Source organism: Chinchilla lanigera, unplaced genomic scaffold, assembly GCF_000276665.1.
Source record: "Chinchilla lanigera isolate Chin_1 unplaced genomic scaffold, ChiLan1.0 scaffold00023, whole genome shotgun sequence".
Classification (NCBI taxonomy): domain Eukaryota; kingdom Metazoa; phylum Chordata; class Mammalia; order Rodentia; family Chinchillidae; genus Chinchilla; species Chinchilla lanigera.
In genome coordinates, this window is record NW_004955424.1 from 13,958,501 (window position 1) to 13,970,900 (window position 12,400).

At 48.6% G+C, this 12,400-nt stretch overlaps 1 protein-coding gene and 1 pseudogene across 8 annotated transcripts in view; both read right to left on the minus strand.

Annotated features, from left to right (window-relative positions):
* Positions 1-11,937, minus strand: part of Dysf (dysferlin) — a 214,308-nt gene extending 202,371 nt beyond the window's left edge. For 4 of the 8 annotated variants that reach the window (XM_005385592.2, XM_005385594.2, XM_005385588.2 and 1 more), the window contains exon 1: positions 11,445-11,936. In XM_005385592.2, the coding sequence (XP_005385649.1) occupies positions 11,445-11,532 (88 nt within the window). In that variant the 5' untranslated portion in view covers positions 11,533-11,936. Of the gene's footprint in view, positions 1-11,444 lie in introns of all 8 variants that reach the window. The other 4 variants (XM_005385600.2, XM_005385596.2, XM_005385598.2 and 1 more) reach the window with 2 other exon arrangements.
* On the minus strand, positions 5-11,501 carry LOC106148601 (annotated as a pseudogene).
* Positions 11,938-12,400: the final 463 nt, after the last annotated feature.

The following is a 12,400-nucleotide window of genomic DNA, read 5'->3' on the forward strand; positions in this document are numbered from 1 at the left end:
GGGTAGTGGTGGCTTTACTGGCCAGGTGGCTACTTGCGGGGGATGAAGTGTGAAGAGTGAGTGGCACCAACGCCAGGCCGGCCATGCTTCACAGACTTGTAGGTGATAGAGAACTTGCCCAGGTAGTGGCCGATGATCTCAGGCTTGATCTCCACCTGGTTGAAGGTCTTGTCATTGTACACGACCACCATGCTGCCCAGCATCTCGAGCAGGATGATCATGTCCCAAAGGTGTGTCTTCACCATCTCGGGCTTCCCCATGCATGGTGCCTCCATTCTGGCCTTGCGCAGGCGCTCCAGCAGCAGGTGCTGCTTCCGACGCAGGTCACCGTTCTGTCGCCCCTGCTGCTGTGCGCTGTACAGCTACGCCAGCCGTTCGTAGGACATGTCCAGCAGCTGGTAGAGTCCACGCCGCGGTAGGTAAACTTGTGGAAGGTTAGCTGCTTCTTCTGCTCCACTTCCGCCATCGTGCCGGGTCTTCGGAAAAGACCGCCCTCTTCACGCCTGCGCAGTTATCACCAAAACCGCAACTTTTATGTTGCACTTTTAAAAAATATTCAGAAAGGTAAAAAAAAAAAAAGTTTTTTTAAAAAAATCTAGCTGGGCGTGGTGGTGCACGCCTGTAATCCCAGCACTCAGGAGGATGAGGCAGGAGGATCGTTGTGAGTTCGAGACCAGCCGGGGCTAAAAAGTGAGCTCCAGGGCAGCCTGAACTGCATGGCGAGATACTGACTCAAAAAGACCAAATAAAATAAATAAAATAAAATAAAATAAAATAAAAATCTAAAATCCCGCCACCTGTCACCATCTCCATTGGAATCCCTTCAGTTGAAGCCACTGTCACCTGCCTGAATCATCGCAAGAGACTCCCTCAGCATCTCTTGCTCCTGCCCTTGCCCTCCCAACTAGTCTATTCTGTACCCTGTCAGCATTGCCTGGTGTCACTCCTCCACTAAAAGTCCTTTGATAGTTTCCACATCACTCAGAACAAAATCCAAAATCCTTAAGTGACGTTCAAAGCCCTGCAGGACTTCACTGGCCTTCTCTCCTGCCACCCTTCTTCAAGCCTGTTAGCCTGGTAGCTCCTGAGATATGTCAAGTCGGTGCCCAACGAGGATTTTGTTAGCCATTCCTGCTGACTGTAATAACCACCCCTTCCTTTCCTTCAGGTATCTACTCAGATGAGACCTCCCTTGGTCCTCAAGCTCTTTCCTGCTTAATTTTTGCACCAGTCACTAGGTAATAGATGAATCTTATTTCTTTACCCTCTTCCCCATTAGAACATCTGCTTTGTTTACTGCTGTTTCCTCAGCACTTGGAGCAATGCCTGGCATGAAGTAGGTTCTCCATAAATATTGTTTAAATGGTTGACTCCAAGAACAAACGAATCACATGCCCACCAGCAGTCACCTCCAACTTGGTAAAGCTGTGTTAAGCCCTGGGAATAAGTCATATCCCTGCCTTCAGGATGCTTACTATCAGGGCATCAGATGACAGCAACCACACCTAAAGGCATGGCAGGAAGTATTCTTAGGGAGGCCCTATAAAAAAAGCTAGCAACTCCCATGGGGGTGGGACATAGCAGTGGATGGAAAGGAAGAAGAGAAGAATTGAAGCTATCCCCTTCTCAGAGCCTTCTTAAACTGCCTGACCTCTCCTCCCCCTAACTCTGTCCCCTTTACCTGCCCTCAAGATGTGATGGACACTTGGCTCACCCCAACATGGAGGGCCCTTCCTCCTTGCCAGCATACCCCAGCTGTTCAGATATCCAGCTCCAGCTCCAGGGTCATCCTTACTCTATCTGTCTGAACCTGTCTCCTGCCACTGGCTTGAAGCAAGAGGACTGTCATGAGTCTGAGCTCAAGGCCAACCTGGGCTACATACTGAGTGTAAGTCCAGCCTGAACTACATAGTAAGATGGGGGTGGGAGGAGAAGGTGCAAAAATGAAACAGAGGAAAGCTTGGTTACTAAAAAGATTAGCATTAAAAAGAAGCCAACTAATAAATAAATAAATAAATAAATAAACAGAAGCCAACTATTTTAAAGCAGAAAAGACGGCTTGAAGTTTTCTCAAAAATCAATAAGATACCACTTTGTGCAAGCCTCAGAGTATAACAGTGAAAGACTGCTTCGAGAAAACAGCCACAGGGCATGCAGCTGGGGAAGGGCTGCTTAGGAAATTCATTCCCCAGGAACTGGAGATTAGGCTACCAGTGCTCAGCTATACAGGCAGGCATAGGCCTTGGCAGATGTAAAGCAAAAGGACCTGATCACTGTTGGAGACAGCAGCACACGGGGACATCATCCACATAGTGCTGCCTTTGTGGGAGTGCAAAATGCAAGAATAATAGGATCAGAGACTTCCACCAAGGTTTCGAAAGAAAACCTGGGAGGCCAGACCATGTGCTCCACAGAGGGCAGTGTATGAAGTGTGACAGTGAAACTGAAAGGACAGTGGAGACCTAAGAAAGTTGAAGTCAGGAATATGGAATGTCTGAGGAAAGCTGCAGGTAGTGACCAAAGCCAGCCCAAGAGAAAGGCCCTGGGCACTATAATGACTGGTAGTTCTATAGAGGCAGGGAAGCCCAAGTCATTTGAAGTTTACATCTTACCACAAATAGCCCACTGAAACTTGCCACAGGTGCTGCGAGATTTAGAGCTATTGGATTTAATGTGTGCTCTTCAAGGTTTCGGCATTGCTTTGATCACATTCTTTTCTATCCCCCATTCCTTTCTATTCTCTATTATTCCCTTCGGAATGGGAATGTTTACCCTGTGCTATTGTATGTCAACAGTTTTTAACTTTTTTTTTTTTTTTTTTTAACAGGGGCTTACAGCTAAGAGTTTACTCAGAGGAGACTTTGGACTTGGACTTTTCAGCAATGCTGGAATTGTTAGGGTTTTCACAACTCATAGAGATGGACTAAATGCATTTCACATAAAGAAATGCACATGAGTCTTGGGGGGGCCACAGAAAAATATTATGGTTTATATCTGACTGTCCCCTCAAAGCTTCCTGTGATCATAGGTGGAGATTCTGAAGGGTGATGGAATCATGGGGACATTAAAATTAAAAGTGATATTAGGAGGTGGGGCCTGGCCAGGAGAGGAGGTGTGACTGGTAGAGTGTATCTCCCTGTCAGGTCCCTCCCTTCTCTCTCTGCTTCACAGCCACCATGAAATGAACAGTTTTCCTCCACCCAGGCCCTTCCTCTGTGGGGTTTCTCTCTTTAAGTCTGCTGAATATGGACAAATAGCTTCCTCTAACTTGTGGGTGTTGGATATTTTGTCCCAACAACAAGGAAAGTGACTAAGAAAGGGAATTAGGTGAGTCAATCACTTAATGACAATTTATCAGTTAAGTTTCTTTGAGTAAAAAGTTTCAGTTACTTGCAGCCTAAATTGCCGTCCCTGACACCAATAACTTCGGTACCACCCAGGGACTATAGCTTCCAAATTCCACCTACCACCATCGTCTCCCACCTGGTCTATTACCACGTGTACCTCCTAACTGGCCATCTCACAGTCACCCTGGCAACACCGCTCATTATCCACATTACAACCAGGTAACCTTACAAAACTACCATCAGAAACAAAACACAACGATATGATCAGGGCAGTGACCAGATCTTGGAATAAAGCCCCAATTCCCCTCCTAGACTGATAGGGAAACCATTCTGCACCCTGTGCCCTGAGCTCCAGCTCCAGGGAATTCTCAGTTTCTACACCATGCTAAACTCCTGTCCCCTCTGAGGTCAGCTTGGCTATCCCCTCTATTTGCAGTTCCCTTCCTGCTTTCTTTTCAGAGTTACTCCCATTGATCCCTGGGACCTCAGGTCAAATATCACTTCCCCAGGGAAGTAGCCCCTGACCTTCCTGTCTACATTGGGTCACTCTGACAAATAACTACATGGCAGTATTTTTCCTTCCTATGGCTCGTCACAGTTCTAAGGAATGTAGATTTGCACAATTACCTGTTTAATGTCTAGCTAGATTGTGGACCAGTGAATGAGGGGAGAGACCAAGGTTGCCTTAGTAACCCAGGCAAGTAGTGTGTTTATTTCTAGTGCAGGTTTGGCGTGGAGTTGGTGTAGTGAAGGGTACTGTGGCTCTGGGAATGAGTCCCAACCCAGTGGTTCTCAAAGGGGCTGTATTGCCCTCTAGGGGGAGTTTCAGGTATTGTGAAACTTGTTCTTTTTTCTTTGTTATATTTGCTCCCTATGTGCATCACTACAGCACACCCTACCCTTACCCCTACTCTAATCCATCAGAGTCAGCACAGGAAATCTATGGGGTATATCTAATATTTCCAGAGAAACATTCCAAAGGACTGTAACAAACCACTGGCTTGTGTCCAAGGAATAGGGGCTCCACATACTTCTTTTCCAAATCAAAAAGCAACAGCTTGTGACCCAAAGTGTGGATACATCCTGAGGCCTCTTTCCCATCCCAACCTCCAACTTCCTGGTCTGGCTGCTGCAGACTCAAATAGGCCTTGGAACTCAACAGGGTTTTGGCCCTAGAGGACTTCTGTCAGGACTTGTCTCCCTATATCTGTTCTCCTCTTCTTCCCTAAATATTTTGCATAGCATTGTAACTGCCACATGGCCACCCAAATAGAAAAACTACATTTCCCAGCCTTTCCTGCAGCTAGTTGTGGCCATGAAACCAAATGTTGACTCATGGGATATGAGCAGGAGGGATATTTGTAACTATCTGTTTGTGTCCTAAGAGAGAAAGGGCACATCTTCCAGACTCCTTTTCCCTCTGGCAGGAATGTGAATCATGGCAGTGAGCCATCACGTAACATCTTAGACCGTGTGTCCCAAGAAAGCCTGAGCAACAAGGCAGGAGGATCTGGGATCCTGAACAGTCTGATGGATTAGAATCTTACCAGCCAATACTTCCTACACCTCAGTTAATTAGGGGAGTGAGACCATCATGTTTATACCAGCATTAGTTAAGTCTCTGTTATAAACAACTAGGTCTGCATCCCACTCAAGGTTATAGGTGAGGACAGTTCCTAGCAACCCAGACTACTCCAGCCCCACTAGAAAGGTGACAGGGCCAGGTTAGGAGGTATAGTTGGACAGCAATGGGACCTATTTTGAGGCCAAATTTGTATAGCAAGCCCAGTTTTTACTTAGATTTCACATTTATCACAATGTTTTAGGGTTGATAGAGATAAGAGGTATTATGATTTATATCTAAAACATCCCCCAAAACCTGATGGTGGGGTTTTTAGGAGTGATTGGATCATGGGTACATAACTGGATTAGCATAGTTCTGGATGTGACTGAGTGGATTTACTGAAGACAGAAGATTCTGGGTGCGACAGGCAACAACTAATAGGTTTGTAGCCTGAATGGAATAAAAAGGGAAAGGGAGGCTCACAGCTGCTGCTATTTTCTGCTTGCCATAACATGAACTATTTCTCCTCTGCAGTGCCACTTTGCCATGCCATCTTGCCTCGGTGCCAGCCAACTATGGACTGAAACCTCTACAAACTGAACTGAAGTAAACTTTTCCATCTTTAACTTGTGGGTATCAGGTATTTTGTCTCAGGAAAAAGGAAGTAACTAAGACAGGAGGAAAGGGGATTAAAGTCCTCCCTCTCCCCCAGGAGTGTAATTAATGATAGACGCTGGCTGATACACTCACTGGAAAGGACATTGACTTAAACAGTGTACATCAGAGGTTGTCACTGGTGCTCCCCCAGACACCAGCCTAAAAACAATATTTTATAACAAAGTTATACCTTAATGAAACATTAGAGTTTCATAATTACAGATGCATAATTACAGATCTCTTGAAACATCAGAGAATCTGGCACATGAGCCCCAAATCTCTGCCCAAAACTGATTGTCTGGAATCGCTCCATGGAGTTGGGGAGGGGTGGGGGTCACACTTAGCACCCCCTTACCCAATAGACACATAGAGTTTTCCCTCTAGTCTAATCATAGCTGTACCACCTGCCAGGCTCCCAGGGTTTATGATTTATGTTCTCTGTGCCACCTATTTGTGGCCCTCTCTCCCTCCCTCCGGCCTCTCTGACTCTCTGTCTCTCTGTCTCTCTCTCTAACCATTAAGGAGGATTAGAGTTGGACCATTTAACCCTGAGCACATTCTCCTGATATTGCCTAGTGCTTTGATTTTTCCAAAAAGCTAAATACAGGGTGTCCATGAAGCAAACAGACCTGAACTTTCTGTTCAAGGCCATTGCCCTTGAGAGGAACATTGTATACACATTCACAGGATTCCTTCAAGGCACATCAATGTCAAAACTCTCCAGAAATATGAATGATTCGATGCATCCTTCTTCCCTCCCCCCTCACATTCATTTAAGGATGAGTGGCCCATGGATATACTAACCCACCCAGCCAAAACTGACAGAGCACCTGTAGGTGACCACTGAGAGTATGAAAGGCTTTCAGTGCTGATTTCAGCTAAGCCAGGATTATGTGACTTCGGGGGGGAGGGGAGGGGAAACCTTCCCATGGAGGAAATGATCCTGGGCTTCTAGGCCAGCCCACATCTTCCTTGCAGTGTGACCTGAGGCATACAACTCAAACCTTCAGACTGTTTAGGCTTCTGTAAAAGCAAGAAGATGACACTTCCCAGAGGTGTTGGGAGGATTGAAACACTATCTCTCTGCATCAGGTCCCCTAGAAAGTAGGTATGGGACAGAGGTCAGCACTCTTCCAGCTGGCATTTCCTGTGGATGAACAAATTGGAAAGAAACTAGCATACAGGTAGTGAGGAAGAGAGTGGGTTTGGCTTGAGAAGGTTTACAGGCTCTGAGGAGAACCCAGAGGATATATGTCCCAAGAAATGCATAGCACCACAGTGAGGGCCACGGCAAGCCATCAGGCAAGAAGACAAATGTCTTCAGCTGAAGAGACTGCTTTTGGAAGGGCAGCCAAAGGAGACAGGGCCAAGGTCCCTGCAGGCAGGTGGGACAGCTGCCAACCACTCAGCTGATTGTGCCCAGCCTGCAGGACAACAGAAGGACAAACAGTGCTGATGATGGAACTGACCAGGCCAAAAAGATACTGAAAGGCTCCTTGGATGTGTGCAATGGTTTTGTGTCTTTCTTTTTCACAAGGTATTGGGGATTGAATCCAGGGCCTGCACATGCTAGACAAGCACTTTACCACTGAACAATACTCCCATCTCTTTTTATTTCCCTTTGTGACAGGATCTCGTTAAGTTCCGCAGGCTGGCCTCAAACTTGGGAAGCTACTCAGCTTCCCAGGTAACTGAGAAGACACGGGGATTATGGGTATGAGCCACTATGCCTGGCAATAATGATTTCCTTGTACTATGTACAATACACATTAATTATAATAATTATTTTAAAATATATGTATGATAACATAATTATAGTTAACATGTATTGAGTGTCAGGCTTTATTTCAAAGTGCTCTATCAGAACTAGCAAACTCTTCAGAATCATTCCTCCAAAAGAGGTGTTGTAAATTAATACTTTACAGGTGAGAAAACTGAGTCACAGAGTGGTTAAATGACTTGCCCAAAGAAACACAGCTGGAAAGTGACAAGGTGGCATCAAATTCAAGATTCCAAGCAGTAAGGGTCCAGAGCAAATAATATCAGTTACCATTCTTCTTTCTGTTTGATATTCTCATGCCATTGGATGGTGACCAAGGCTGACATCTGTCTGTACTCCTGAGTCCTGCTTTCAATGTTATTTCATACTGGACCAGCTAAACCTGAGGTCCACAGTTGCTTTGTCAGCTTCCCAGCGGTCCCAAAGTGCCCACCACACCCACTAAAGGCTGCTCACCTGAGTGCCCATGCCCCATCACATGAGCCTCAGCTTATCAGAGCCTAAGAAGCTACCACAGGCCTGTCAGAGGCTGTGGGCTGGCTAGAAGGACCTGCTGGTGTCTGACTGGTCCCATTAGACACAAAGAGAGTGATGGCAGAGGGGTAGGGGTAGACCCTCTGAGATGAGAAAGCATCCTCAAGCCCAGAGAGCAAGGGCTATGGATGTCTGTGGCTGATAAACGGCAATGAAAACAACATACAGGATACAGCAGAATGTGAGAAGTCAACATGTAGGCTGAGATCAGGCTTCCCTGTCTAAGCTTAGACCTGGGTTCAAATCCTGCCTTTCCACATTTTACTGCTTGTCTCTGGTAAATCACACCTAAAAACAGAGTGTAAAGTAGACTACACATGGGAAGACTCTGGAGACAGATTGCTATGGCTTGAATCAGGGGGCTGGGGATTTAGCTCAGTGGCACAGTGCCTGCCTGGCAAGCGCAAGGTTGGGAGTTCAATTCCTGGTACTGGAAGAAAAACAAACAAAAACGAACAAAAAAAGCTATGGCTTGAATCTATTTCCACAATTTACCATGTATATGTAATCTCATAAAAGTTACTTAACCTCTTTGTGCCTCAGTTTTCTTATCTGTAACGTGGGAGTGAGGATAGTTGTTGCCATATATCCTTGCTAGGAGCATTACATGATGTTAAAAGTGACTGGTGCTGATATTAACTGGACCATGATATAGGTCCATGCTAAATGTTCTATTTAGAAGAGTGTCTGGCACATAACAAGCATGGTGTCAGACAAATAGATCTCTTTCATAGGACTGTTGTGGGATTTTAAAGATACAATATCTGAGAACTGCATGTTGCTTGTGCTTAGTGAATATCTATGTGCTCTCCTTGTGATGAAGACATATTTTACAAACCAGGATCCTCCATCGTTTAGTCATTTGTCTGACACTGCTCCCCACAGGCCTGCTTTGACTCAATCCCATGCTGGGTACTGCAGCTCAAGCCTCGCTATGCTGGCTCAGGACTGCGTCCCCTGGGTGTGGGCAGCACATGGTATGCATTCCAACGTGCTTTCTAGTGCATGAGCCAAGGATCCTGAGAACAACAGAAGTCACTGATGGGATGGGGGTGGGAAGGAGTGCTCTGGCCACTGTGTGACCTTGGCCAGGCCCCTGGGAGTCTCTGGCCCAAATCCTCATCTGTAAAGGAGGATGATATTCACGTCCTTTGTTCTCACACAGCTGCTGTGAGCATGAAAGGAATTTAGTGCTTGCATAGAGGAGGAATAAGGTAACACTATAGGATGGCATAATCATGTAGCCAAAGAAGGGATTTTATGGGACAAACTCCAGAGTGTCCAGGAAGCCAGATCCAGACCAGCTGGTGAGGGAAGCCTCCCCACAAAGGTGCTTTGCTTTCATCTGTGTCTCCCAGAACACAGCTTTCTGTGTAATCATTCATCAGCCTGGCCCTGGCTGCAAGAAGGAAGGCAAGCAGGCCCGAACACTTTGGGGAGGCCAAATTTGGACATGTGTTAGGAGCTTGGCTAATGCAGGGGGTAGAATGTGGCCAGGGACTGCGAAGGGGAAGGTCTCCACTCTTCACTGCCTGGTGGTGACATCGATGGCCAGAGTCAAGTCCAGCCGGTCTCCTTCCCAGGCTCAGGGGATCACTATGGACACAGACAATGTACTTCCTTTTCTCTACGGTGAGCTCTGGGCTCTAAGGATGGGGGATGGGAGGAGGCTGCTTCTCAGACAGACCTTTGGGGCTAAAATAATGATGGGAGAAAAGTCCCACCCCAGCAGTACTTCCTGTGGGTTCAGAAGTGCTTCCCATTCATTATTCATTCTTTCCTCTCTCCTGCTAGAGTTCAGAGTCTGGCCAGGGATGGGAGAGGGCAGGTAGGAGGTGGGTGTACTGACTATATGGTTGGAGGGTCTGTGGTCAGGGAAGGCAGAGAGAAATCTGGTCAGGCGGAGTAGACGCCAGAGGAGACAAAGCCCTAGAGGGCAGAGTGCTGAGGATGAATGTGCATTGTGCACTGCACGGCTGTGGTCGGTGCGATTCACAAAGGCTGTTCAGCACTCCACTTGGGGGACTGTGAATGGGGATGTGCCTTGGACCAGGAGGCAGCTGCTTAACACACCAGGTGCCTGTCTTCCCTCCCTGGCAATAACATCCTCCCTCCCCTCAGCCACTGTAAAGTATGAATGGTGCCCCCTGGAGTGGGGAACATGCAGTGCAGAGCCTGCAGCCAGGCAGCAAAGCCAGGCCACTGGCCTGGTCTGCCCAGACACGAGGATGTAGAGAGGAAACATGAAAACACCCTTGTCCTCCCTGCTGGAAACACCTTGATAAATCTCATTTCCTGAGGCTACTGTGGGAAACTGGTAGAAAACAAGTCAAAGCTGCATGTTAGGAACAAGGTAAAGCAAGAGGCCCTTCCCAGGCTCCCCCAGCGCACAACGCTTTTTATACAATGGCCTCATTCAGCAGCTCCTCCAGATCCCACCTTGGTCCAACAAAGACAAAGACAGAAGCCTGGAATCCCACACCCAGCAGTGGGTGCACCTAATACAACACGTGTGTGTGCTGTGGTGGACCCAAGCTTGTGTTCTCAGAGCATGGCCAATATCCCACAGGCTCCAGGGTGCACATGTCTGGGAGCAGATGTACACATGGTATCAGGGAACAGGTGAACCCCAGAGCTGGTAAAACTGAAAGGGAAGGTCTGTGCTGGATGGCCAAGGAGTGCCTGATGGTAGACCAGAGGTAAGACTTCCTGGAAAATGAGGTGTGGCATGTAATGGGGGCCCACAGAAAACACAGCGTCGCGGCAGCCTCAAAATCTCCCCCACTATGGCTCCACGGCTGAAACCCAGCTGTGTAGACCTCAGCGCTAGCTTGACCGTAAGGGAAGCAGACAGGACCTAGATCTCACTTCCTGGAGGAAAAGTCCAGGTACAGCCCCTGTGAATAGGTTCTTGTGGAGGTCTCAGTCTGATGAGAAAGCCGGCTGCCTTGCTTATGTGGCTCAATGCAGTGATGGAGACCAAATACCACCCAGTCAGGTGGGGTGGGGAGCAGAGAAGTCCCTAAATGTTGGTGCTGGTGACACGTGTGCCCAGCAGCTAAATTTCCCCCACCCTAAGCCCAAAGTGAGGGTAGGATCCCCGAGGTTGGAAGGCACTCCTCCACCCCCAGTGCCGGCCAGCCTGCCAGCCCAGCTTCTGGTAATAAGCAAGGACTGAAGATAGCAGCCAGAGCAGGCCGCGTGGGAAGAACTGGGTTATAAATAGGCCTGGGACCAGGCCTTCCGGGGAGAGCAGGGGTGCCTTACAGCTCAGAGCTCTAGCGCCCACAAGGCAGAAAGAAAAGAGACGCTGATCCCACTTTCCTGACCTACCACTGTGCCTCCCGGAGCTCAGCTTCCGGGCCCTGGAAAAGAGCTCTCTCCGGCACAGCCTCAGTGTCCCTCTGAGTCACTCCTCCTGAGAATGTGTATCTTTGCAGATACACTCGACCCTCATCTGACTGGTCCCGGCTGTCTGGTCTCCCACCTTCAGGTGCTCTCCAGGGTAGACAGCCGCTGAGTCCCCACCCCGACCCCCATCGGGGTCTCTGGCCCCTCCTACCTGCAAACGCAGCGGAGCAGTAGGCATCGCTGATGTCGGTGTCCGGGGTGTGGACATTCTCGGCATAGAGGATAAAGACCCTCAGCATGACTGGCGCGCGTGGGGCCCGGTGTGCCCGGGAGCAGAGGACTGGGAAGGGACCCCGGGAACCGAGGCGCAGCTCGTGGGTCTCCTCCCCGGAGAGGGCTCTTTGGCTCCCGGCTCAGAGCTGCTTGCTGCTCTTAAAGGGGAATAGACCAGCCCGGGCTGCTCCAAGGGCCTAGGCTCGGTCCCCGCCCCTGGCTGCGCTCAACTCCGGGAAGCGGGCGTTGCAAGAACAGGGGCTTCTGCTCATTTTCCACCCCCGCAGACCTACTTGGGCTCCATAGAGATGTAATCTAATGCTGAGGCCGGCCGCGGGCTTTTCCAATGACACGGCACTTTGCACCTGGCGGTGGAACAGCCGACTGGGCGGCGGCCGCGATGGCCCGGGGGCTGGACCACGACTCTAGAAACCCAGCGTATTCCAGATCCAGCTCCCGGACTGCAGGAATGCTCGGCCCCTTTCCTGACCTTCCACTTCCAGCTGAGGGCTGCGCCTAGCGGGTCCTGACGCAGGGATTCAATAATTCTCTCTCCAGAAGGCAGCTTTACCACCCGCCCCGGGCAGGACCGGAGAGCCGGACCGGGGAAGAGCTGGAGTACAGGCGCAGCTCTGGTGCGTTCCCTAGGAGCTTAGAATTTCGTTGAGGAGCAGCTCCACTGACTTTACCTTCTCTTTTCTGGTAGTAAAAGTAACACATGCTAATTTTAACACAAAGAGAGTGAAGAAATAAATCTGGTTCTTAGAAAAAAAATTGACATTTGAATATTTACCAATCCAGATTTTTCTGTCTGAATGCATGTAAATTACAGTATTGTTTTTGTATTTGAGTTCAGAGGACACAAGCTTCACAACCTGCCCCTCACCCCCGCCC